The following is a 27,500-nucleotide window of genomic DNA, read 5'->3' as shown; positions in this document are numbered from 1 at the left end:
AGGTAGAGCGAGGTAGAGCGAGGTAGAGCGAGGTAGAGCGAGGTAGAGCGAGGTAGAGCGAGGTAGAGCGAGGTAGAGCGAGGTAGAGCGAGGTAGAGCGAGGTAGAGCGAGGTAGAGCGAGGTAGAGCGAGGTAGAGCGAGGTAGAGCGAGGTAGAGCGAGGTAGAGCGAGGTAGAGCGAGGTAGAGCGAGGTAGAGCGAGGTAGAGCGAGGTAGAGCGAGGTAGAGCGAGGTAGAGCGAGGTAGAGCGAGGTAGAGCGAGGTAGAGCGAGGTAGAGCGAGGTAGAGCGAGGTAGAGCGAGGTAGAGCGAGGTAGAGCGAGGTAGAGCGAGGTAGAGCGAGGTAGAGCGAGGTAGAGCGAGGTAGAGCGAGGTAGAGCGAGGTAGAGCGAGGTAGAGCGAGGTAGAGCGAGGTAGAGCGAGGTAGAGCGAGGTAGAGCGAGGTAGAGCGAGGTAGAGCGAGGTAGAGCGAGGTAGAGCGAGGTAGAGCGAGGTAGAGCGAGGTAGAGCGAGGTAGAGCGAGGTAGAGCGAGGTAGAGCGAGGTAGAGCGAGGTAGAGCGAGGTAGAGCGAGGTAGAGCGAGGTAGAGCGAGGTAGAGCGAGGTAGAGCGAGGTAGAGCGAGGTAGAGCGAGGTAGAGCGAGGTAGAGCGAGGTAGAGCGAGGTAGAGCGAGGTAGAGCGAGGTAGAGCGAGGTAGAGCGAGGTAGAGCGAGGTAGAGCGAGGTAGAGCGAGGTAGAGCGAGGTAGAGCGAGGTAGAGCGAGGTAGAGCGAGGTAGAGCGAGGTAGAGCGAGGTAGAGCGAGGTAGAGCGAGGTAGAGCGAGGTAGAGCGAGGTAGAGCGAGGTAGAGCGAGGTAGAGCGAGGTAGAGCGAGGTAGAGCGAGGTAGAGCGAGGTAGAGCGAGGTAGAGCGAGGTAGAGCGAGGTAGAGCGAGGTAGAGCGAGGTAGAGCGAGGTAGAGCGAGGTAGAGCGAGGTAGAGCGAGGTAGAGCGAGGTAGAGCGAGGTAGAGCGAGGTAGAGCGAGGTAGAGCGAGGTAGAGCGAGGTAGAGCGAGGTAGAGCGAGGTAGAGCGAGGTAGAGCGAGGTAGAGCGAGGTAGAGCGAGGTAGAGCGAGGTAGAGCGAGGTAGAGCGAGGTAGAGCGAGGTAGAGCGAGGTAGAGCGAGGTAGAGCGAGGTAGAGCGAGGTAGAGCGAGGTAGAGCGAGGTAGAGCGAGGTAGAGCGAGGTAGAGCGAGGTAGAGCGAGGTAGAGCGAGGTAGAGCGAGGTAGAGCGAGGTAGAGCGAGGTAGAGCGAGGTAGAGCGAGGTAGAGCGAGGTAGAGCGAGGTAGAGCGAGGTAGAGCGAGGTAGAGCGAGGTAGAGCGAGGTAGAGCGAGGTAGAGCGAGGTAGAGCGAGGTAGAGCGAGGTAGAGCGAGGTAGAGCGAGGTAGAGCGAGGTAGAGCGAGGTAGAGCGAGGTAGAGCGAGGTAGAGCGAGGTAGAGCGAGGTAGAGCGAGGTAGAGCGAGGTAGAGCGAGGTAGAGCGAGGTAGAGCGAGGTAGAGCGAGGTAGAGCGAGGTAGAGCGAGGTAGAGCGAGGTAGAGCGAGGTAGAGCGAGGTAGAGCGAGGTAGAGCGAGGTAGAGCGAGGTAGAGCGAGGTAGAGCGAGGTAGAGCGAGGTAGAGCGAGGTAGAGCGAGGTAGAGCGAGGTAGAGCGAGGTAGAGCGAGGTAGAGCGAGGTAGAGCGAGGTAGAGCGAGGTAGAGCGAGGTAGAGCGAGGTAGAGCGAGGTAGAGCGAGGTAGAGCGAGGTAGAGCGAGGTAGAGCGAGGTAGAGCGAGGTAGAGCGAGGTAGAGCGAGGTAGAGCGAGGTAGAGCGAGGTAGAGCGAGGTAGAGCGAGGTAGAGCGAGGTAGAGCGAGGTAGAGCGAGGTAGAGCGAGGTAGAGCGAGGTAGAGCGAGGTAGAGCGAGGTAGAGCGAGGTAGAGCGAGGTAGAGCGAGGTAGAGCGAGGTAGAGCGAGGTAGAGCGAGGTAGAGCGAGGTAGAGCGAGGTAGAGCGAGGTAGAGCGAGGTAGAGCGAGGTAGAGCGAGGTAGAGCGAGGTAGAGCGAGGTAGAGCGAGGTAGAGCGAGGTAGAGCGAGGTAGAGCGAGGTAGAGCGAGGTAGAGCGAGGTAGAGCGAGGTAGAGCGAGGTAGAGCGAGGTAGAGCGAGGTAGAGCGAGGTAGAGCGAGGTAGAGCGAGGTAGAGCGAGGTAGAGCGAGGTAGAGCGAGGTAGAGCGAGGTAGAGCGAGGTAGAGCGAGGTAGAGCGAGGTAGAGCGAGGTAGAGCGAGGTAGAGCGAGGTAGAGCGAGGTAGAGCGAGGTAGAGCGAGGTAGAGCGAGGTAGAGCGAGGTAGAGCGAGGTAGAGCGAGGTAGAGCGAGGTAGAGCGAGGTAGAGCGAGGTAGAGCGAGGTAGAGCGAGGTAGAGCGAGGTAGAGCGAGGTAGAGCGAGGTAGAGCGAGGTAGAGCGAGGTAGAGCGAGGTAGAGCGAGGTAGAGCGAGGTAGAGCGAGGTAGAGCGAGGTAGAGCGAGGTAGAGCGAGGTAGAGCGATCACTTGAAGGAGCCTTCAGGAATATGGCAGCCAGAATTGTCAACCCATTCCCATGACAGCAGGGGAGTAAACACTGGGGCAGAATTACACTTGGCATTTTGACACTGCACATGAGAAAAGCGAGATGTAAAATAATTTTCCCTCAACCCTGCCAATCCAAGGTGCCCAATGTTTTAGGTAAAAATCTGCTTCCAGAGGGAGAAACAGTGTTAAATCACAAGCTCATATTTCCTCCAATTCCAACCACACGTGAATTATGACTACAAAGTCAGCAGTTAGAATACTTGATTTGAATTGGTCAGCACACACCCACAACTCTCTTAATTTGAGTCTCTGAGATTTGACGTCCGACTCCCTTGTCACACATTACCTGTATCCATGCTATGGTTCATCTGATGGTCACTAGTTTCTCCATCCTCACTTATGTAACCTGGAGGTGGTGTCTCTGATCAAGAGAAAAGGAAGTAGCATTTTAAATGCTTGAACAAACACACAGACCCACACTTTGAACATCAGGATTGGGCTAAATCTTGTTTCAACAAGTTTCAGTTATAGAGTCATACAGCACGGAAATAGACCCTTCAGTCCAACTAGTCCATGCTGACCATATTCCCAAAGTAAACTAATCCCACCTGCCTGTGTGTGACCCATATCTCTCAATCTTTTCTATTCATGAACTTATCCAAATGTCTTTTAAATGTAGTAACTGCACCTGCATCCACCATTTCCTCTGGCAGTTCATTCCACACACTAACCACTGTGTAAAAAACATTGCCCCCATGTCCTTTTTAAATCTTTCTCCTCTCACCTTAAACATATGCTCCCTTAGTTTTAAATTCCCCCACCTTAGCAAAAAGACTTTTGCTATTCACCTCATGATTCTATAAACCTCTATCAGATTAGCACACGTCCTTCTGCACTCCAGTGAGAGAAGTCCCAATCTATTTTTATAACTCAAACTTTCCATTCCTGGTTAATACACTGGTAAATCTTTCTGAACCTGCCACACTTTAATAATATCCTTTCTATAACAGGGCAACCAGAAAACTGCATGCAGTACTCCAGAAGAGGCCTCACCAATGTCCTATACAGCCTCAACAGGATGTCCCAATTCCTATACTCAAAAGTCTGAGCAATGAAGGCAAGCGTGCTAAACACTTTCTTGACAACCCCGTCTACCTGTGATGCAAATTTCAAAAAAATATGTACTTGAACCCTTCAGTCTCTCTCTTCCACAACACTATCCACTTCAATAGTTTCTGCTCTTTTATCAGAAGCTCCAGTTTCATCATACTGCACCTGACAATTCCAAAGTTCATCATGACCCTATTATATTTAGACATGTGACATCCTGAAATGGTTACTTTACCATTGTCAAACTTGGTTTACTGATGATGCATTTAATAAATTGGGTTTTATATTCCATGTTTATATACAATGAATTTGTTTAAATTATTCACATTCAGACTGAAATACTATCTGCTTTGTGCGTCATGCTTAAGCCAATTTTCAGCTCAATGCATTAGTTCAAGCAAGGTGTTCATCATGATCAAGCACTTCTCAAGCCCTGGACATCCTCTGGATTTGGGTGTCTATTTTTCATCTTAGAAACCAGTTGCCAGCATCTTATGCAAGCTAAAAACATAATCAGACGTGGAAAGAATACACTGCTTTGTACACAGTATAATTAAGACTTCTGCCACCCACTTACATTTTGTACAGTAACCAATAACTGCATGCTCATGATTACTTTCAAGTGTTATTTGCTGTTACTGAACAGAACCCTGAACTTGATATAAAAGATGGAAATGCTGATAATTTGAAGTAACAACAAAAAAAAGATAAGAGAGACAAATAAGTGAGTCTTTGGGTGGAAATCCTGTGTCAGGGCAAATCTGATGCATGACTCATCAATTTAGGTTCTCAAGTGAAGAGAGGTTGAGAGGAAAGTTGTAAACTCAACAAATAGGAAGAAAAAGTGTCAAGAAGGTATATCATAGTCACTCCTCAGTGAGGTAATGTAGACATCAGACATATTGTTAACTGGTGAGGAAAAGGAGTGAGGAGGATATATTGAAACACACTGCTCCTTTGATGCCTTGTTCAAATAGAATTATAATCTTTAAATGTTGGCTCAGTACTCAGTCCAGGTTGTGCAATAGCTGTCATAGAGATCTAATTTGTTACTTGTTGATTCATTCTGACCAACAAATAAGTTGGCCATTTGCAACCCTTTCCCCTTCCATAGATATTGACTATTGGTGGGCTCCAGCTCCATGGTGATTGGTCACAGCCCAGCCATTTCTCATGTAGCAATTATCGCAGTGTCACTGGATAGTAATCAGGAACAGTAAACCTCAACTATTTCTGTTCTCTCAGCTCAATTGTAGAGATTAAGCCACTTCTAGGACCAGACAACTCTGCATAGGTCAGGAACTGAACCCGGAACCTTAGACATTGAATGGCTACCACAGTTAGCTATTATGACAGTAGCTTGGTATACTTAACTCCCAGTTAGTCTGGATTTTCATGCAGTCACCAACTTACAAATACAACACACATCACAGTTAAAAATGGACACAGTGGTGAAAAATATTAGGCGGCACGGTGGCACAGTGGTTAGCACTGCTGCCTCACAGCGCCTGAGACCCGGGTTCAATTCCCGCCTCAGGCGACTGACTGTGTGGAGTTTGCACGTTCTCCCCGTGTCTGCGTGGGTTTCCTCCGGGTGCTCCGGTTTCCTCCCACAGTCCAAAAGATGTGCAGGGTCAGGTGAATTGGCCATGCTAAATTGCCCGTAGTGTTGGGTAAGGGGTAAATGTAGGGGTATGGGTGGGTTTCGCTTCGGCGGGTCGGTGTGGACCTGTTGGGCCGAAGGGCCTGTTTCCACACTGTAATGTAATCTAATGTAATCTAATCTAAATCTAAGCTTCTTGCAGTATGGAAAGAATCAAAATTACGGCTCCCTGTGATGTGTATTTACAAGCACCTCTGGACAGTGGAGCTTGGTCTAAGGAAAATATCATTGACCATATCAGAAAATACAGAACTTGAAAACTCTCAGCATAGAATAAATAAGCATCTTTTCTGTAGATTTTCAGGCTTACACATCAGGAGTTGAGATAATGGTGAGTGATGACCCCATTTTCTTTGCAGTCATACCTCAGATTAGAACACCAGCCCCAGTCTTGAAAGAAATGCTGCACCTCTTTTAACACCAAGTTTAAAAGACTCACCAAAAGCTGCAGTGCACCACCATAGCTGTGCTCCTTTTATCAATTTATCACAGAGAGAGATTTTAAAAACATTCACAAACTGTAGGCAATATCAAAAATCCCATGCAAGTGCACAGCCGCTGCTTCATGTAATGTGTTGCAATCTGATAACAAGCTAAAAGGTAAAGTTCTTCATATTCTGCTCCAAAACTGAGCCAATTATTTTCCTCTGTATTTATATTTTTTCTGCCAAATTTCAATTTCTAATGTCGCAAATAACAGGAAAAGTAATTTACCAGAAACTTTTCGTTAAGCACCATTTAGTACCTGGTATATAGTTGCTCTGTGGTTCGATACCTGCTGGGAAGTTTGTGTTTTCTGGGATGGAATGTGTATAGTCATCCAAGGGTGGGAATTCAGAGGGCACCTCTGTGTGCCTTGGCACAAGAACAGGAGGTAAAACTGTGAAAAAAGAAATACACAAACAATAGAAAGGACTCTATTTTCTTTTTAATCTGAGGCCAACACCTCAACGTCTCTAAAGTCATGTTCTTTCCAGTCTCTACTAGGGCGTTCCAGTGACAAGTGGGTGTAAGTTTGGCAAATCCTCATCTCAGTCATAATATTTTGGTTTAAGACCCTACTTCAAAACCTGAGTCATGGTATTGAGACTGGTGCAATACCGAGGCGAGTGTTTAAAGTACCACCCACCAATTTGAGGGGTTGTCTCTTCAAGTAGATGTTTAAGGTCAATTGAAGCTATTTACAAAAGCAGGCAGTTATTAATCAAACGGCATTCGAAATTACATTCAAGATAAGCATTGCTAAACTTATGGCACTAAGAGAATTAGGGATAAGGGGATTGTGCTGGAATGTGGGATTGAGGCAAGTGGTTGGAAAAGCAGACCCCAAAAGGGCAGATTGCCCCATTCTACTCCTATTTCATCTGCTCCTTGTATTGTTTGTAGAACTTTGTTATGTGTACCCTGGTTAATCTTGAAAATAAATATGGGTAACCAGAGGGTCACAATATGGGACTTTACAAATTATTTCTGCACATTATTTCTACATTTCTTTCCTGCTCCATTCTTCAACCCCATGCAAGGGTAGTCGGCATCAACCCAATCCATATGGCAGATTGTCTGTGCATTACAATCTTTATTCTGAGATATCACCACTTGTGGTTTTATAGTTTGTAATCATGTTGTCTGATCTTCACCCAACCGTCTAAACTCCCTCTTACACTCAGTTTATCAATACAAGTGAGGTTGGTTAATGACTGAAAGGAAAGACTAAACTGACTGGAGCAAAGCAGTTATAGAGGAGTGGCCTGTGAAATTATGAAAGAATTCAAATACAACAGAGATAAAGAGGATATTTCCATTTGGGGCGGATTCCAAAACTAGAGGTTATAAAGCATTTTAAAACATAGAACAACAATGGCAGGTATTTCTGGATATTATGCAGAAGGTGCAGGATCAGTTCATTCCCAAGAGGAAGAAAGATCCTAAGGGGATGCAGGGGCGGCTGTGGCTGACGAGGCAAGTTAAAGACTGTATAAAAGATAAAAGAGAAGTATGACATAGCAAAGATGAGCGGGAAGCCGGAGGACTGGGAAACATTTAAAGAGCAACAGAGGATAACTAAAAAGGCAATACGTGGAGAAAAAGAGGTATGAAGGTAAACTGGCCAAAAATATAAAGGAGGATAGTAAAAGCTTTTTTAGGTATTTTTAGGTATGTGAAAAGAAAAAAAAATGGTTAAGACTAAAATTGGGCCCTTGAAGACAGAAACTTGCTTGATGTGGGAGTTCCGTGATGTAGCTGATGTTCCTGACTCTTACACTTGCGAGAAGTGTGTCCAGTTGCAGCTCTTGTTTGACCACATGACGGCTCTGGAGCTACGGATGGACTCACTGTGGAGCATTTGCGATGCTGAGGAGGTCGTGGATAGCACGTAGAATGAACTGGTCACACCGCAGATTAGACTTGCTGAGGGAGACAGTGAATAGGTGACCAAGAGACGGAAAAAAAAAAAAGAGTAGGAAGGCAGTGCAGGTGTCCCCTACGGTCATCGCCCTCCAAAACAGGTATACTGTTTTGGATACTGTTGGGGGAGATGGCAGCAGTTGCCAAGATTATAGCACCGTGACAGGCACTGCTGTTCAGGAGGGCGGGAAAAAGACTCATAGGGCCATAGTCATAGGGGATTCTATTGTGTTCTGTGGTTCTATTCTGTTCTGGGGCTGAAAACGGGACTCCCGGATGGTATGTTCCCTCCCAGGTTCTCGGGTCAGGGATGTCATCAATTGGCTGCAGAGCATTCTGAAAGGGGAGGGTGAACAACCAATTGTCTTGGTGCATATAGGCACCAACGATATAAGTAAAAAACGAGATGAGTTCCTGAAAGAAGAATCAAAAGTAGCGATCTCGGGAGCTACAAGCTAGCCAGTGTAGAAATGAAAAAATAGGCAGGATGAACACCTGGGTTGATGCCTGGTGGAGGAGGGAAGGGTTCAGATTTGTTGGACATTTGGACCGGTTCTGGGGAAGGTAGGACTACTACAAAATGGACGGTCTACATCTGAACTGGACTGGAATCAATGTCCTTGGGGAAGTTTTTGCTACTGCTGTTGGGGAGATTTTAAACTAATGCGGCAGGAGGCTGGGAACCAGAGGAGAAGGCTATTAGACAGCGAGGTGGAAACTGGAGACTGTAAGAGTCATGAAGATAACATTAATAAGGGGAAGAGTAGGCAAAGAGCAGATGAACACAAAATAACTGATGGCCTGAATTGCATCTACTTTAATGCAAGGAATATAGTGTGTAAGGCAGACGAATTTAGGACTTGGATTGGTGCCTGGGAGTATGACATTATTGCAATTGCAGAAACTTGGTTGAAGGAAGGGCATGATTGGCAACTAAATGTTCCAGGATATAGACGCCTCAGACAAGACAAGGAGGGAAGTAAAAGAGGGAGGAGTTGCATTGTAGGTCAGGGATGATGTCATGGCTGTGCTAAAGGAGGACACTATGGAGAGCTTGAGTAGTGAGGCATTATGGGTGGTGCTGAGGAATAAGAAGGGTGCAGTTACATTGTTGGGGCTGTATTACAGGCCACCCAACAGTGAGCGTGAGGTAGAAGAACAAATAGGTAAACAGATTATGGAAAGATATAGAGGCAATTGGGTATTGGTGGTGGGAGACTTTAATTTTACCAACATTGACTGGGATACACTTAACGTCAGAGGTCTGGATGGGGTAGAATTTGTAAGAAGCGTCCAGGAGAATTTTCTAGAGCAGTATGTCAATAGTCCGACAAGGGAAGGGACCATATTGGATCTGGTACTGAGTAATGAGCCAGGCCAGGTGGTAGAGGTTGCGGTGGGGGATTTCTTTGGGAACAGTGACCACAATTCTGTACGTTTTAGAATACACATAAACAAAGATGAGAGTAGTCCTAAGGGAAGAATATTAAACTGGGCCAAGGCCAATTATATCAAAATTAGGCGGGAATTGGGAAATGTGGATTGGACACAACTATTTGAAGGGAAGTCCACATTTGATATGTGGGAGGCTTTCAAAGATAGGTTAAAGATAGTGCAGGATAAGCATGCCCATTGAACGCAAAGGATAGGAAGGGCAAGATTCATGAACCGTGGATGACAGGAGAAATCGTACAACTAGCCAAGAGGAAATGGGAAGCGCATATAAAGTCCAGGCAGCTAAGAACAGAATGGGCCTTGGAGGAATATCGGAAAAGTAGGACCAGTCTTAAAAGAGGAAATCAAGCGGGCTAAAAGGGGTTATGAAATAGCTTTTGCGAGCAGCATTAAGGAGAATCCCAAAGCATTTTATTCTTATACAAGAAGCAAGCGGGTAATTAGAAAAATGATTGGTCCACTAAAAGATAATGAAGGAAGGCTGTTTGTCGAACCTGAGAGAATGGGGTGAGATTCTTATTGATTAATTTTAATCAATGTTCACGGAAGAGAGGAACATGATGAATGTTGAGATTAGAGATAGAAGTTTGATTAGTCTGGATCACTTTGACATAAGTAGGGAAGATGTGTTGGGTATGCTAGAGGTTATTAAGGTGGGCAAATCCCCAGGACTGGATGGAATCTATCTCTGGTTACTGAGGGAGGTGAGAGAGAAAATAGCTGGGGCCCTGACAGATATCTTTGTGGCATCCTTAAATACAGGTGAGGTGCCGGAGGACTGGAAGGTTGCTCATGTTGTATCCCTGCACAAGAAGGGAGAAGGGTAGTAGGGATATCCCGGGTAACTATAGACCAGTGAGCCTGACATCAGTGGTGGGGACATTGCTGGAGAAGGTACTGAGGGATAGGATCTATTTATATTTAGAAACGAATGGACTTATCAGTGATAGACAATATGGTTTTGTGTGGAGGAGATCATGCCTTACCAACTTAATAGAACTCTTTTGTGGAGTGACCAAGTTGACAGATGAAGGAAGGGCTGTTTATGTCATATACATGGACTTTAGTAAGGCATTTGAAAAGGTTCCTCATGGTAAATTAATAGAGAAAGTGAAGTCACATGGTATGCAGGGTATTCTAGCTGGGTGGATAAGGAACTGGTTGAACAACAGGAGACAGAGTAGTAGTTGAAGGGAGTTTCTCGAAATGGGGAAAGGTGACCAGTGGTGTTCCACAGGGATCAGTGCTGGGGCCACTGTTGCTTGTGATATACATAAATGATATGGAAGAGGGCACTGTTGGTATGATCAGCAAGTTTGCAGATGACACGAAGATTGGTGGAGTAGCAGAAAGCATAAGGGACTATCAAAGAATACAGGAGAATATAGATAGACTGGAGAGTTGGGGGGAGAACGTGCAAACTCCACACAGTCAGTCGCCTGAGTCGGGAATTGAACCCGGGTCTCTGGTGCTGTGAGGCAGCAGTGCTAACCACTGTGCCACCGTGCCGCCCAAATAGATCTGGGAGTACAGATCTATTGTGCCTGAAGGTTGCTGCACAGGTGGATAGAGTGGTCAAGAAGGCATATGGTATGTTTACCTTCATTGGACGGGGTATTGATTATAAGAGTTGGCAGGTCATGTTAAAATTGTACAAGACATTGGTTCAGCCACATTTAGAATACGGTGTACAGTTCTGGTCGCCACATTACCAAAAGGATGTGGATGCTTTGAAGAGGGTGCAGAGAAGGTTTACGAGGATGGTGCCTGTTACGGAAGGTGCTAGCTATGAAGAGAGATCAAGTAGGTTAGGTTTGTTTTCATTAGAAAAAAGGAGATTGAGGGGGGAGCTGATTGAGGTTTTCAAAATCATGAGAGGTGTAGACAGGGTGGATAGCAATAAGCTTTTTCCCAGGGTGAAGAATTCAATAACGAGAGGTCAGAGGTGGAAAGTTTGAGGAAGACACATGCGGCAAGTACTTCACACAGAGGGTGGTAGGTGTCTGGAATGCATTGTCAGCAGAGGTGGTAGAGGCAGGCACGGTAGATTCATGGACAAATGCATGGGTAGGTGGGGAGCAGAGGGATGCAGATGCTGAGGAATTGGGCGACAGGTTTAGATGGTAGATTTGGATCGACTCAGGCTTGGAGGGCTGAAGACATGTTCCTGGGCTGTAAATTTTCTTTGTTCTCTTTTGGGTGAATTTATTATGTGGGAACAAGGAAATAGCAGAAGAGTTGAATAGGTATTTTGGATCAGACTTCATTGGGGAAGTCACTAGCAATCGCCCAGGCTGAAGGACCTAGGGTAATAGATGAACTGAAGGGAATTTGTATTAGGCAGGAAATGGTGTTGGATAGTGTTAGATCTGAAGGCTGCTAAGTCCCCAGGACCTGATGGTCTGCATCCCAGGGTACTGAAGGAGGTGGCTCCAGGAATCATGGATGCATTGGTAATCATTTTCCAATGTTCTATAGATTCAAGATCAGTTCCTGTGGATTGGAGGGTGGCTAATGTTGTTGCACTTTTCAAAAAGGGATGGAGAGAAAAAAAACAGGGAATTATAGACCGGTTAGCCTGACGTCAGTGGTGGGAAGGATGCTGGAGTCAATTACAAAAATGAAATTACGACACATTTGGATAGCAGTAACAGGACAGGTCAGAGTCAGCATGGATTTACAAAGGGGAAATCATGCTTGACTAATCTTCTGGAATTTTTTGAGGATGTAATTATGAAGATGGACAAGGGAGAGCCAGTGGATGTAGTGTACCTGGATTTTCAGAAGGCCTTTGATAAAGTCCCACATAGGAGATTAATTAGCAAAATTAGGGCACATGGTTTGGGGGTAAACTACTGACTTGGACTGAAAATTGGCTGGCTGATAGGAAGCAAAGAGTAGTGATAAACGGGTCCCTTTCGGAATGGCAGGCAGTGACCAATGGGTACAAGGTTCAGTGCTGGGACCACAGCTGTTTACAATCTACATTAATGATATAGATGAAAGTATTAAAAGTAATATTAGCAAATTTGCTGATGACACAAAGCTGGTGAAATGTGGGGAGGATGTTCTGAGAATACAGGTTGACTTGGACAGGCTAGGTGAGTGGAAGGATGCATGGCAGATGCAGTTTAATGTGGATAAATGTGTGGTTATTCACTTTGGTGGCAAGAACAGGAAGGCAGATTACTATCTAAATGGAGTCAAGTTAGGTAAAGGGCAAGTACAACGAGATCTAGGTGTTTTGTGCATCAGTCAATGAAAGTAAGCATGCAGGTACAACAGGCAGTGAAGAAAGCTAATAGCATGCTGGCCTTCATAACAATAGGAATTGAGTATAGGAGCAAAGAGGTCCTTCTGCAGCTGTACAGGGCCCTGGTGAGACTGCAACTGGATTATTGTGCGCAGTTTTGGTCCCCAAATTTGAGGAAGGACATTCTGGCTATTGAGGGAGTGCAGCGTAGGTTCACAAAGTCAATTCCCGGAATGGTGGGACTATCATATGTTGAAAGATTGGAGCGACTGGGCTTGTCTCCACTTGAGTTTAGAAGGCTGAGAAGGGACCTGAATGAGGTTATTAAAAGATTGGACACTCTGGAGGCAGGAGGCATGTTTCTGCTGATGGTTGAGTCCAGAACCAGAGGACACAGTTTAAAAATAACGGGTAGGCCATTAGAACAGAGTTGAGGAGAAACTTCTTCACCCAGACAGTGGTGGATATATGGAATGCTCTGCACCAGAAGGCAATGGAGGCCAAGTCTCTGGATACTTTCAAGAAAGAGATAGATAAGAGCTCTTAAAGATAGTGGAATCAAGGGTTATGAGGATGAGGCAGGAACAGAATATTGATTGTGGATGATCAGCCATGATCATAATGAATGGTGGTGCAGGCTCGAAGGGCCAAATGGACTACTCCTGCACGTATTGTCTATTAATACATGCAATATAGTGACTAACAAACCAATAAGGAATCTAGGATAAACTAAACTACTCAGACAGTGGTTATAACATAGAATTTGTTACTACAGGAAGTAGCAGAGGGAGACATAAAGCATGAAACTACATAGGTGCAAGGAGGAGAAAGGAATGGCAGATTATTCTGATAGAGTTCGGTGAAGTAGGGCTTTGTAGAGGTTCGTGTGGAGCATAAACATTAACATGAACCTATTAGATTGAATGAGTTGTTTCAGCATTGTACACATACCTGGTGTTTCCACTCTTTGGTAATGGTAAGGATTCACACAGACCTCATCCTTCTTCATGTGAAAGGCAAACTCACACATTTCCATGGCTCGAAGTTCATGGTGACTGTGGAGATCTGGCCAACGCCAAAGGCGACAGTAGATGACATGGGGCAGACCCTTCCGATGGGAAACTTGGAGCCTTCCATCAAGGGACCTAAGAAGCAAGTGTTACAAGTCAGTCACAAACTCAGGTTCAACAACAGGACACTTGCTCACAGCAGTGGGTGCACCTACACCAGATGACTACTATGGTAGAAGGTGGCAGCACACTATCAACCTCTCAAGGGCAATAAATGTTGCCTTTGCCAGTGTTGTTCATATACCACAAAAGGAAAAAAAAATCTTAACTTGCATCAAATTTTATTATTCATATGAGTAACTCTTAAATAACAATAAAGATGTGATTTGCCCAAGAATGAGTCACAAAAATACCAGTCAATTACTGCTGCTTAAAACAGACATAACGTAAATTACAAAATACATTGGAATGCTGCAGACACGCACCATTTCTTTCCATTTTAGTTTTGTTTGGGAGATTCGTGCTCAGAAGTGAAGAAACGTGGTTCCTGAAAAAGGAACATGTTTAGGGCAACATCTGGACTAAGTCAGGCACAGCAAGGCTCACATCTTCCATGCACCACAGGTGTGGAATTGTAATTACAGTGTGACATGTTTACATATGTAATTCCCCTTATAAAACTAACTATAATCATGGAAGAAGTTGTCAAGCATGTAGATAAGTAGTAAACAGAAGCAAGCAGGCAAGTGGAATTAAATGAGGTGTCTCAGAAAAATACAATGGCACACTCTTGAAGGGTTAAATGGTCCAATTCTGTACTGTAACATCCTGTGATTCTATTACCAGTGCTGATCTTCCAATGCACCGAATGATTATTGAGACACTTTTAAAAGCAGGAATGCAGCCAGATGCAAATACGGAGTTCTCCCTTCCCATGGCTACATGTTTATAGTGTAAACAAACCCAGAGTTTCTGGAACCAACAGAATATTAGCCCAAGAATCTGTAGTGCTACAATTCTGAATTGGAAATTGGGCGGCACGGTGGCTCAGTGGTTAGTACTGCTGCCTTACAGCACCAGGGTTCCAGGTTCGATTCCAGCCTCGGGCGACTGTCTGTCTGGAGTTTGCAAATTCTCCCAGTGTCTGCGTGAGTTTCCTCCAGGTGCTCCGGTTTCGTCCAAAGATGTACAGGCCAGGTGAATTGGCCATGCTACATTTTCCATAGTGTTCGGTGCATTAGTCAGAGGGAAATGGCCTACTCTTCGGAGGGTCAGTGTGGACTGGTTGGGCTGAAGGGCCTGTTTCCACACTGTAGGGAATCTAATCTAATCTAATGATAATAGCAAGTAGTTCTATAACATCATGAATATGAATGAAAGCACGCAATGTCTTGAGTAGAACCCGGGAAGCCCTACTAATCTGTATTGCCAACATATTTTCAAAAATGAGAAGGGCAAGATTGGGTAAAGAAGTCCCTCTCCACAATGAAATGCAAAATGCATCACCTTCAGCATACACACTGCACACCGCCAACAACTCTCAACTTATTACTGTGCCCTTTCTCTGGACAGTATTAAAGCTAACAGTAGTGAATAACTACCAAGATTAAGTTCTACCATGGCAACAAACCCATTTCAGCAGAAATCTCAGATTCTTCCTTAACAAAAACTGATCCCTTAAAGAAATGACATTGCTGAACTAAAGTTATTACAATTCATGATGAAGTGGTTAGATATAGCTCAGGGTTAAACACCTGCATCTAAGTCAGAAAACTGTGGGTTCAAACCCCTCGCAAGAAACTTGAGCATCTAAGCAGTATTGAATAAAAATGAATTCTAAGCAAGTGCTGCACTGTTAAAAATGCCGTAGGACAAGTTGTTACATAGATGACCCATCTTCAATCTCGGGTGGACAAGTAGTCTGAAGAGTGGAGGTATTTTTCCCAATGTCTTGTCCCATACTTATCCATCATTCAATACAATGAACAGAGACTATCTGATCATTTTCTCATTGCTGTTTGTGGGAGCTTGCTGTGCATAAATTGGTTGATACTTCAAAAAGTGCTCAATTGGCTGCAGTGATTTGGGCCACCCTGGGGTGATGAAAGACATTTACATCTTGCAAGTCTTTCTATTGAACAGAATCAGGTGGTCTCATGGTACATTATTCAATGAGTAAAAAGTAATTCCATCAGCACAACAGAGTCACTGTTCATTTATTTAAAAAAAGTGAGAGAGAACATTTCAAGTCCAAATGACTCTTCGCCAGACCAAGAGCACATCTCTGTGCCAAAGATGACTCATGCTGGGCTCAAAAAAAATGAATCTTGTTTCTCTTTATTTTGAAGAGTGTGCGTGTGTGTGGATGGAATGACAATGGTATAGTGATAAATTCAATGCACTAGTCATTGCAGGCTAATGGTCTGTAAGCTTGGGCTTCAATTCCATCACAGAAACTGGTGGAATTTAAATTCCATTAATGAGTAAAATAAAGTTAAATCTCAGTAATAGTGACCATGACAACTGATGTTGATTCGTGTCAAACCTCATTTCATTCACCAATGCCCTTCAGGGAAGGACATCTACTTCCATTACCTGTTCTGCATTACGTGCCACCTACATGACATGGTCAACTCTTAGCTGTCCTCTGAAATGGACAAGACAGACACTCATTGGTCCACAAATGCTGACCATCACAAATTATGAGGCCAGCATCAGGAGCATATTTTGATGGGGTAGAGGGAGGGATCAGATGTATCTCAATGTCTTTCAGAAAGCTGCAGAAAATTTATGTGGGGCAAAAAACATGGAATTAATGGTTTGAATGGCCTCTCTTTATGCTGCAAAAGGCTGTGTGACATCCTCATCAAGCAGCACCAAAACTCGAAGCATAACTTCTGTTGTAACCGACATGACATTACATCAAAGTGCATAAACTAGGAACACAGCCAGGGCACAATTAGCCTGCTTAGCTGAGGCCCGTACAATTATGGAGTCACAGCAAGTTTTATTCAGAGATAAGACAACAAATATTTTCTCCTTAGTAACAGGGGAAACAAAAGTACAGAATGTGTACACATCACCGGCATTTTTCAGGCAACATACAACTGAGCCAAACTAACCAAAATGATCCCACCAGAGCTGATCATCTGCAGGTATTAACTAATGGTTAATAAGAATTAATCAAAGTTACCTAATCTCTAATCAGGAGGGGAATTAAAGGCATTAGTTTCAGAAGTACTAGAAAATTATATGGTAAATTTATTTATTTTTCATTCATTCACAGGGCTGTAGGCATTGTTGGCAAAGCCAGCATTTATTGTCCCTCAGTAATTGCCAAGAGTTCTGTTAAGAGTCAACCATCTTGCTGTGGGTATGCAGTCACATGTAGGCCTGATCAGGTAAGGCAAGCTGATTTATTTCCCTAGTGAGCCATTTTTGAACCAGATGAGTTTTTCAACTATCAATCCATGGTTATCATTAGACTCAATTCCAGATTTTATTGAATTCAAACTTCCACCTTCTGCTATAGTGGGATTCAAACCTGGGTCCCCAGAACATTACCTCAGTCTCTGGATTAATAGTCTAGTCATAATACCACTTGGTTGTCATCTCCCCCATTGGTCACAGTTCAGCATCCTTGCTCAGAAAGGGCCCATGTGTGGACAGGCTGAGTTGGCCCCTCCTGCAAGACACAGTTTGTCTCAAGTCAGTGCTTTTGATCTGTGTCTACTGATATATTTACAATTTGCAGAAGCCTGATAACATTCACCATTACCCATTGGGCAGCACTCAACCTAAACAAAAAAATCAACACATTGATAGGAGAATCTGAGACGAGGAAAAAAAATCTTATGGACAACTTAACTCACACAGAGAACAACCAGATATTAAGGTAGCAATCCACCTCATTGAAGCTGGATCAAGTATTTCAAAGCAAGGATGCATAGGATATGGGCATAACACAAATAAATAGATTTCCATCACACCTTTTATAAGCCCAGGACATCGTAATGCATGTTATAGCCAAGTAGAGATTTTGAATTTTAAGGACAGTAAATAGGAAATGTAGTAACTCATTTGTTTACAGCAAGCTCCTAGAAATAGCAACTGATAAAGACCAGATATAATCATCGAAAATCACTTGCCAACAAGCCAGATACAATATCACTTGGGGTATGAATATTAGGCAGGAAACTGGAGAGAACTCCCTTGCTCTGGTTCAACAAGCGATCATGAGACATTTATATCCAGGTGAGGAGACGCACAAGGACTCAATTTAACAAAAGTTCAGAAAGATGGCATCTCCATTAGTGTAGCAATCCCTCAGCACAGTACTGGAGCATCGGCATCGAATTTTGTTCTGAAATCTCTGAAGCGGTTTCAGAGAATGCTACCCACTGAGCCTCAGATAACATTAAACCAGTGAGCCAAATGGCCTCCTTCTGTGCTTTGAAACCCATATTCCTACAAACGTCGTAGGACTAGCCATCAAGGATATGTAGCACTGACCTGGTTTCCTTTGAGCAAACACAACTGAGAGCAAATCAGTGTTTGCTGATACACCACAAGGCAAGCTGTTACACATCATAGGAGTTTAAACTCTTTCTCAAATGTTGCCTAATTATGAGGTTCTTTAGTGCTCTGGGATTTGTGCCAAGTCTGGGTCAGAGTTTGAAACATTTTTCAATATAGTGTCCATATTTTTAAAGAAACCAGGAACCCAGACAAAAATATATTTTCTTCCAATTTTAAATAAAAGTGAGACTTGAAGTTTCAGAGTTAAGTTGCATGAGAACTCATCCTTGCAATCTAATCTATTCACCTTTCTGTATTCATCTTGGTTCACCTTTTGGTGTTTTGTTCCAAGCTCATTGATAAAAAAAACATTGCCTTTTCCTTTGCTGTCTCCTGCAGCATTCCCCAACCCCAGCATTGAAGGCACTGATGCGTGTTGCAAATTGGAATTATGGAGTTTAGCTTTCTGTACTTCACACAAAAAGAAGCTCTCCACTTGTAATCCTGGACATTAAGTGATGATGTGCTATTCAGCCAGGAAGGACATTGCAATCATTCATATTTAAACTTAAAAAGGAAAAAAATTAAAGAGTCATTTAGAAAGTGTGGGACTTATGGCTATTCAATTAGCAGGCAGCAGCACAATAGGCTGACTGGTCTCTTTCTGTGCTCTGATTCTATGTCCTCACCCTCCATCCACACAAACAATTTTCTCAGCTGAGCTAAGGTGACAGAGATCAACTACTTCAGCTGACAAAGGAATCAAAAACACAGCTCGGCATCACATTGCAGAAACCAGCTGCTCTGCTCTCACTCAAAATGGCTGAAGTAAAAATACATATAGTGACAAAGTTAAAAATCACACAACACCAGGTTATAATCCAACAGGTTTAATTGGAAGCACACGAGCTTTCGGAGCGACGCTCCTTCATCAGGTGATATATAGTGACAAAAAGAGAGAATGAAATAAGGAGAGAGAAAACTGGAAGGAGGGAGAGTTGAGAGAGATGAGAATTAGGAGAAAAGACAGAGGTTAGCAGGGAGAGAAAGGACAACATATTTACAAGGTGAAAGATGAAGAGGAGAGAGAAGTCAAGAAGTGAAGGAATGTGAGAGAGAGAGGGAAAGAGAGAGAGAGGAGAAATTAAGGGCAAAGGAGCAACAGAGGAAATATATTATTGCTACAATGAGTTATTTTGCAACCCATGTTACACGTGCAGCTGTAACTTTTACAACAATGATATGTGCACACAACTCACTGCTGAAACCAAAAGGATAGAAATTACTGTGCCATGCAATAACACAAAAGCTCAAATTGTTCAATTGGCATTCCTTTGTTCTCCGTTTTAACAGCAGCATGTAACCCAGCCTGTCTGCCTCAGCAGCCAGAATTAATCCAATACACATATCTGGTTCATTCCAACCATTTAAATATTGAGTCACCACCCATCCGGTTTTGGATCAGACACCCAGAGTTTTCTCAAGACTGTTCTGAAAATAAGAAAATCCACTGTTTCCTTGTGCCCAGTGACACAGTGGCAATAACGGAGATGCTCTTTCACAAAATTTATTTTAAATAAACGGGAATGTAAATTTTGTGAAATCACACCACAATGGGTGAACTTCCCTCATCCAATCACTTGATTCTAGATTTGGCTGAAAGGTGGAAGTTCAGAGACTCATTCCGGGGTGAAGGGGTTAACTTATGAAGGAAGCTTGAACAATTCGACCTGAATCCACTGGAGTCAAGCAGAATGCAATTTACAGATCCTGAGGGGACATAACAGAGTATACCAAGAGGACACTTTCTCTTGTGGGGAGACTAGAACTAGAGGACATGGCTGAAGAGGTCTCCCTTTTAGATGGAGATGAAGAGAATTTTGTTCTTCCTGAGGGTTGTTTTGGTGGAACTCTCTCCTCCCAGAGAGCAGTGGAGGCTGGCTTATTGAATTAGGTAGATTTTTGATAGGCAAGGGAATCAAGGCTTATGGGAGGGTGGACAGGGAAGTAGAATTAAGACAATCACCAGGATTAGCTACAATCTTGTATCGAACGGTAGAACGGGCTTGAAGAGCCAAGTGACCAAAACCTGCTCCTAATTCTGATGTTTCAATTCAAACGAGAATGAACCACAATTTGCTCCAACAATCAACAAAGAACTTCATAGGCAAATGCACAGTTGGATACTATCCATAGACACAGTACAAACAGACAAGCACATGCTGAACAACACACCAGTTCGTTTGACTCAAATCACATGTACATTTCTCAAAACCTGGGTAGAAAAAAAATTAAAATTGGTGGCAGATATTGATCGCTACATACACGCCTTGAAACTGACGTGCAAACAAATACCAAGAGAATACTTGGGGTAGACTTAGAGAAGCAAATTCTATTATTTGGGAAATCTGTGGAGGGTGGGTGGAGGGATGGTGGAGCAGAGAGAAGGTGAAAAATTAAATGTTCAGATTCAGAACTTGCAGGAAATTTAAAAAAAAAATTTGTACACCAAACAGGAAACAGATCTTCAGAACTCTTCCGCAAATAGTAACTGGCTCTCGATCAACTAAATAAAGTTTAAAACTAAGAATGACAGGTGTTTCTTATCCAAAGGTATGAAAGGATGGGGCAAGGGAATGGAGTTGGGTTGTAGCTCAGACACTGTTCTTAGGGAACTTCACAGAGTAAATATGGAAAGATTACGGGAGAGTTTTGGAACAGGGGCATTACCAGAAGATGGAGTCACACATTTAAGACTGAGATGAGGAAGGTTTCTTCTCTCAGAGGCGAGTGAGTCTTTGGAATTCCTAAATGCAGAAGGCGGTCAAGGCTGGGACAGACAGATTTTTTATTCAGGAAAGAAATGAAAGGTTTCAGCAAATTGGAAGTGAAGTTGAAGATTATCAGATCAGCCATGATCACACTGAATAGCACAGAAAACCTTATGGGTTGAATAGTCTAATTCTGCCCCTACTATCCTTATCTTATTAGTGGAACAGGCTCAAGTGGCTAAAGACCTATGCCTTTCCATGTTTTCCTATGTAACTGGGCAAAGAGAAAGTGAGGACTGCAGATGCTGGAGACCAGAGTTGAAAAGTGTGGTGCTGGAAAAACACAGCAGGCCAAGCAGCATCTGAGGAGCAGGAGAATCAACGTTTCGGGCATAAGTCCTTCTTCAGGAATGAGGCTGGTGTGCCAAGCCCCTATTAGCGTTCCAGAGAGACCACTCCTTCCGCGACTCCCTCGTCAGGTCCACACCCCCCACCAACCCAACCTCCATTCCCGGCACCTTCCCCTGAAACCGCAAGAAGTGCAAAACTTGCGCCCACACCTTTCCCCTCACCTCCCTCCAAGGCCCCAATGGATCCTTCCATATCCGTCGCAAATTCACCTGCACCTCCACACACATCATTTACTGTATCCGCTGCACCCGATGTGGTCTCCTTTACATTGGGGAGACAGGCCGCCTACTTGCGTAACGTTTCAGGGAACACCTCTAGGACACCCGCACCAATCAACCCAACCTCCCCATGGCTGAACACTTTAGCTCCCACTCTGCCAAGGACATGTAGGTCCTTGGCCTCCTCCATCGCCAGACCCTGGCCACACGACGCCTGGAGGAAGAGTGCCTCATCTTCCACCTAGGAAGCCTCCAACCACACGGGATGAATGTAGATTTCTCCAGCTTCGTCAATTCCCCTCCCCCCACCTTATCTCAGTCCCAACCCCTCCGGATTCAGCACCGCCCTCTTGACCTGTAATCTTCTTCCCGACCTCTCTGCCCCCACCACTTCTCCGCCCTATCACCCTCACCTCCTTCCATCTATTGTATTCCTAGCGCCCCTCCCCCAAATTCCCTCCCCCCTACCTTTTATCTCAGCCCGCTTGGCACACCAGCCTCATTCCTGAAGAAGGGCCTATGCCCGAAACATCGATTCTCCTGCTCCTCGGATGCTGCCTGGCCTGCTGTGTTTTTCCAGCACCACACTTTTCAACTATGTAACTGGGCAATACAAAGATTGTGCCTTTACAGCAATGTTGAAAATAGGGTCAGTTAACACACACAACAACACGTATAGAACAGCCACTTGCTCTATTTAAACCACTACAGTCATCTGCTTTCCCATAACAATTCCAATGTGCAGCGAGACATCGAGGCATTCTGCATCAAAACATGCCAAATTAATAGAAAACTTACACAAAAACTCCAAACATTAAAAAAAGTATCTTGGAGCTCAAAACCTGAGCTATTGGTCTCAGAACAGGCAAAAATAAAAAGTCATGCTCAAAGTGCAATGAAGTGTAAACCCATGATAACTGAAGCTGCAGGAACACCTAACATTCCAGCAATGTTACTGTAGGTGACAAACCCTAACGTGGTGATAAAATAGTTCAAATGATGATCCAAAAACAAACATTTATTAAAACACCCAAGTAGCTTGTATATCATATCTGGTTATATCAGAGATTCTCTGAAACATTGATGCAATAATGACTAGCCAACTATCTTTTAAAGAATGGTCTGTACTCTCTCTGGCATACAACGCTTGCATACCTCCATCACAAGGAGACAGGGTGGTTTCTCTGCTGCAATGGACGCTGGGTAGAAACTTCCCAATGTATTGATTTTTCTTCATATGGCACATGTAATGACCATTTTGGAAATAAGGTTAAATTGAAAAGCTTTGTATTTTGGTCCTTTGCTTTACACAAAAGTGCTGTTTGCCACAAAAGATGGTTTATAAATTACTGAAGGCCAGGAAAGCCAAAAGGCAGTTGGATGTTTTGAGGATACAAAGAGATAGTAGGATAGGAGAAGCATAAACACCAATCTGGCTGAATGGTCTGTTTCCGGGCTGTACTTCAGGAGCCTTCCAGACATTTGAATATTAAAAGTAGCTGAGAACCTCTTGTCTAACTTTAGATTAGATTAGATTTACACCCATATCCTGTTCCTTCCACCAGGAATACAACCCAGATTCATGTGACTAGTGCTATCTGAAATCTTTTATAATATACACCTACAATGATTACAACCAGCTCCAGGTCAACACAGATGACCAAACTGCCTTAATCCCTCCTGAAAACCTGAGTCTGATGGTGAGTAAGACCTGCATTGAATGGAAGCTGAGTTAATCACATTCAAATAATTTTCAAAGAGGTTCAATCAACATCATCAATAATAAAGGGTTAACCCCATTAACCTTTCAAAATGTTGGTTTGAGGTGGTCAGAGATCAACCACGATACTACCAAATGGCATAGTGGGATTGAAGAGCCAAATAGCCCACTGCTGCTCCCACCTCTTATGGTTAGCCTGATGCATGTTTTGAAGATATTGTACTCATAACGATTACCTATGATTAATTAAATGGGATGGGAAGAGGTTCGCATGGAGCCCAAATACTAGTGCAAAGACTAGCCTATTTGTATGCTGTAATTTCAATGTACTATTAAAACGTTAAAGGCAGAAGCAGAAGTGATTATTGGCAGCAATAGTCAACCAACACAGTACATTTATTGGACAAACTTCTCTAATGTTAACAGAGGTGCATTAAAATGAATAGAGCTCAATAACAAACAGGAATGTCATGCCAATTTGTCACCCAACAACAGACAATTAATTGTGCTATTTTAACCCTTTTGAACAGGTTTAATATTTTTTTAAAAACAAAATTACACACTGCTTTTTTTTTAAAAAAAAAGAAAACTTCACACTGATGCTAAAGATGCTTTCTGTAGCTGGGACTCCAAAGAGGGAGAACCCATGATTGGGCAGAGGTCGGGTTGATTGGTAAGACAACAAAGGGAGCAGACTGTCTCGAAGATGTCTGCCAATCTTTGAGATTGCATAAAGAGCTTTCTGGAATTAAAACAATTTAAACCATGCAGCCTCACCCTAACCCAATTTTTCCTCATGAATGCCAATATATCTTTTCCTTGCAATAATACGAGTAACTGCATTTCTTCAAAAGACTATGAGGAACACTTGGCTAATCATTAAGCCAGCCAGTGCAAGGATCGGAATGACAAAGTATCCTGAGGGCCCAGCCACTAGTGGTTCAATAACACTATTTTTAAAATGTTCAAACATTGTAACTTCTATTTTAAGCTTTCAAAGAGTTGGAAAAATAAATACACACAGACACAGAATCAGCACTATTTAAAGACTTCAAACAACCTTTAGGGCTGAAAAGAACACAGTTCACTGTTTGTAAAAATAAACCAGCTTTGAAGTGTTCATCTGCTAAGTATCCTCAACTGGACCACACATCTGTTCCTGAATTTGCACCCCCTCCTTTCCTGAAAGCATCAACTCATGTGGAGGCCTAGTAACAGGCAACAGCACCACTTCCAGTGGTCAACCTGCACATGCTAGCCAAGACGGTCACCTGGCAATTCAACTGTGCTCAGAATCAGAATCAAGTTCAATATAGAGCTCACTAAAAAGTGAATGAGTCAAACCACTCTACACCTGCACCCGGGTCAGACAAGGTCTCTTGTCAATGTCTCATTTGCAAGATTTTAGAGTTGGAGAGTGGGGCAAAGCCAACGTGGGGGCCATTGACTCTACATTCAAAGATGCATTCTCGAAAGAGAGTAACTCCAAGGGGAACAAGGAAGGAAACACTTTTTTCCCCATCCTACAAAAGAATCCGTAGCTTCCTCAGACGATTTCAATCCTGGATAAGCTTTACCAGCCATTCAGTTCATCAAAACTTTGACGTTTGTGCTGTAGCAGGTTGACTTGTGGTAACTAGGGTGGCAGTTTAAGTTGCTCCTCCTTCCTTTCAGTGCTAGAAAGTAGCGAAATCAATCCGAATTTCAACTTCTAATCACTGTCCGATTGTCTTGATCAATTTGTGCATAGGATTGAGCATGCCTCTCATAGAAGCACTAGAATCATAGAACTCATACATTGTGGAAAGATGCTATTCAGCCCATTACACCAACCCTCCAAAGAGTATCCCATCCAGACCCAAGCCCCACTCCATAGCCATAATTTCCCGAGACTAACCCACCTAACCTACACATCTCTGGGAGGAAACCGGAGTACCCACCAGAAACCCAAGCAGACATGGGGAGAACATGCAAACTCCACAGACAGTCACCCAAGGTTGGAATCAAACTTGGGTCTCTGGTGCTGTGAGGCAGCGGCGCTAACCACCGAGGCATCCAGTATTTCACGAGTAAAAGAGGTTGGAGATTGACCAAGTTTGACAGAATGAACACTTCGAGGAGAAAGTGAGGTCTGCAGACGCTGGAGATCAAAGCTGAAACTTTATTGCTGGAACAGCACAGCAGGTCAGGCAGCATCTAGGGAACAGAAGATTCGACGTTTCGGGCACATGCCCGAAACGTCGAATCTTCTGTTCCCTAGATGCTGCCTGACCTGCTGTGCTGTTCCAGCAATAAAGTTTCAGAATGAACACTTCCCCCTGGAGAAGGACAGAAAAACCAGAGGTCATCAATACAAGATAGACATCAAGAAATCCAGTACAGAGTTTAGAAGAATTCTTCTCTACCCTAAAAATGTTGAGAATATGGATCTTGATACCACAGGAGTGGTTGAAACAAACAGTACAGATACATCAAAAGCTTGCTTAGCTTTTAAGGGAGAAGGGAATTGAGCTTATGGTGCTGGATTTTTATGAAGAAATATGAGCAGAGACTAAAACGGAGAATAAAAACTGGTTGGGCTGCAGGCCTTTTGTATTGGGATGTCCCATATCAGGTCAGCGTGGATGAATTGGACGGAAGGGTATGTTTCCGTGCTGCATAACTCTATGCTTCTATGCAATCCTACCTACTTGCATTCCTTTACTGTCAAATATCCCTCCATACCCACAGGGCTAGATTAAGCAAGGACCAATCAGCCAGAGAAATATATCATGGGAAACATTGGGAAGTTACGAAAGAGAAAAACTTTCAGATGAATTATTGCAGTCTGAAATAGATAATATACAAAGTTTTGTAGACACTGAAATGTAAATCTTATTGGCTTCTGATGGGGACAGATCTCTCTCTACCCTCCAAAGTCAGTTACCTTAAAAGAAAAGTAACAATTGGAAAGCAGATAAGTGGTTTTGTGGTCTGAACCTCTGACAGTTCAAATACCTTGGAATCATTCCACTTTCCACAGACACAGCAGTGTTGCTGAGCACAGTTCTATGGGAACATGTGGCAGAGTCAAACAGGATCAATCCTGTTCATCGTTTATCTCTGCATCTGATCTTGGACAGAACACAGGCCTCTCAGGAGCTTCTGGACAAAGTAGGCAATATCCTAAATTTATGCCGATGGCTATAATGATGTTGGCCTCATTATGCTGCTAATGGATACTTGTAGAATCTGTTGAAGTAAGGAAAATATTAACTTTATCTAAGAACAATCTTATTGTGGCTTCATCTTACCACAAGGCTGTAAGAGGCAACAAGATCATATGACATTGTATCACTTTCTGAGATGCTGTCATCTTGATCTCAGCTGATGGTATTACTGGACAAGTTCAATCCCAGAATTAAACCTGGCTTGATAAGATTTTTTTATGTTTTAGATACCGTGGTGATCAGTCACCAAAACACAGTTACACAAGGCTGCAGTTTCTTTAACAGAACAGATGTTTATTACGCAAAGAAGATATAAATAATAAAAACCAAGCTAAATATAGAAGTTCAAAAGATCTTAAAACACACAGCAAAACAAAGTTTCAACCTGTTCCTCAGCACCATCTGTTACAGAAATTCAAATCCACAGAAATTCAAATCCAAAGAAATTACTTCCCTAGATTAAATTTAAATCTGATTAAATGGATCTTCTTTGATTTGTGTCCTTTGAGCTGTGGGGTCTTACTTAAATACTTAAAACTGGAAGCTTAGACCATTTCGCTTTTTTTTAAATAGATATTTTTATTAGAAATTTAACATTTTTACAAGTTTACAAAAATAAACAATACTCTCAAGTACAAACATTGATATACAATTAAATCTTAAATAAATAATAACCAAAATTTAACAAAAGAAAAATACCGAGAAAGAAAAAAAAACAAAATTCAACTAACTACTAATCTAACCTACAACTAACCAGAGTGTATAATTAAGTCTCTTACATTATTCAAATAAGAGAAATTAAAAAAAAAACAATGGATAACACAGAAATTGGGTAGTGAGATACATGCTCGGAATGTGTTAACAGCAAATGTAACAAAACTGTATTCGTGCGGGATTCCTCTCCCAAGGGGCCCCAGACCAGCCAGGTTCGTAATCTCAATTAAATAAAAGCCTTTGTTAGGATAGCCGAAATATCTGTATTCATATAATTCAAGAAGGGCTGCCATATTTTATGAAATAATTCGGTCTTTCGGTGCACCAAATTTGTAAGGAAGTCAAAGGGAATACATTCCATAATTAATCTGTGCCAATTTGAAAGTCCAGGGGGGCCCTCATCCACCCAGTTTACCAAAATATTTTTCCTTGCACAGAAAGAGAGAATAGAAAATA

At 43.4% G+C, this 27,500-nt stretch overlaps 1 protein-coding gene across 3 annotated transcripts in view; it reads right to left on the bottom strand.

The window, feature by feature from the left end:
• The window catches only part of smad3b (SMAD family member 3b), a 123,673-nt gene that overhangs the window by 29,517 nt on the left and 66,656 nt on the right, over window positions 1-27,500 (bottom strand). For all 3 annotated transcript variants that reach the window (XM_043677172.1, XM_043677171.1, XM_043677173.1), the window contains 3 exons: window positions 13,425-13,618; window positions 6,105-6,239; window positions 2,933-3,007 (listed from right to left, as the gene is read on the bottom strand). In XM_043677172.1, coding sequence (XP_043533107.1) covers window positions 2,933-3,007; window positions 6,105-6,239; window positions 13,425-13,618 — 404 coding nt within the window. The remainder of the gene's footprint in view (window positions 1-2,932; window positions 3,008-6,104; window positions 6,240-13,424; window positions 13,619-27,500) is intronic.

Source organism: Chiloscyllium plagiosum, chromosome 36, assembly GCF_004010195.1.
Source record: "Chiloscyllium plagiosum isolate BGI_BamShark_2017 chromosome 36, ASM401019v2, whole genome shotgun sequence".
NCBI classification, from domain to species: Eukaryota; Metazoa; Chordata; class Chondrichthyes; order Orectolobiformes; family Hemiscylliidae; genus Chiloscyllium; species Chiloscyllium plagiosum.
This window is presented reverse-complemented; position numbering and strand designations above follow the sequence as displayed.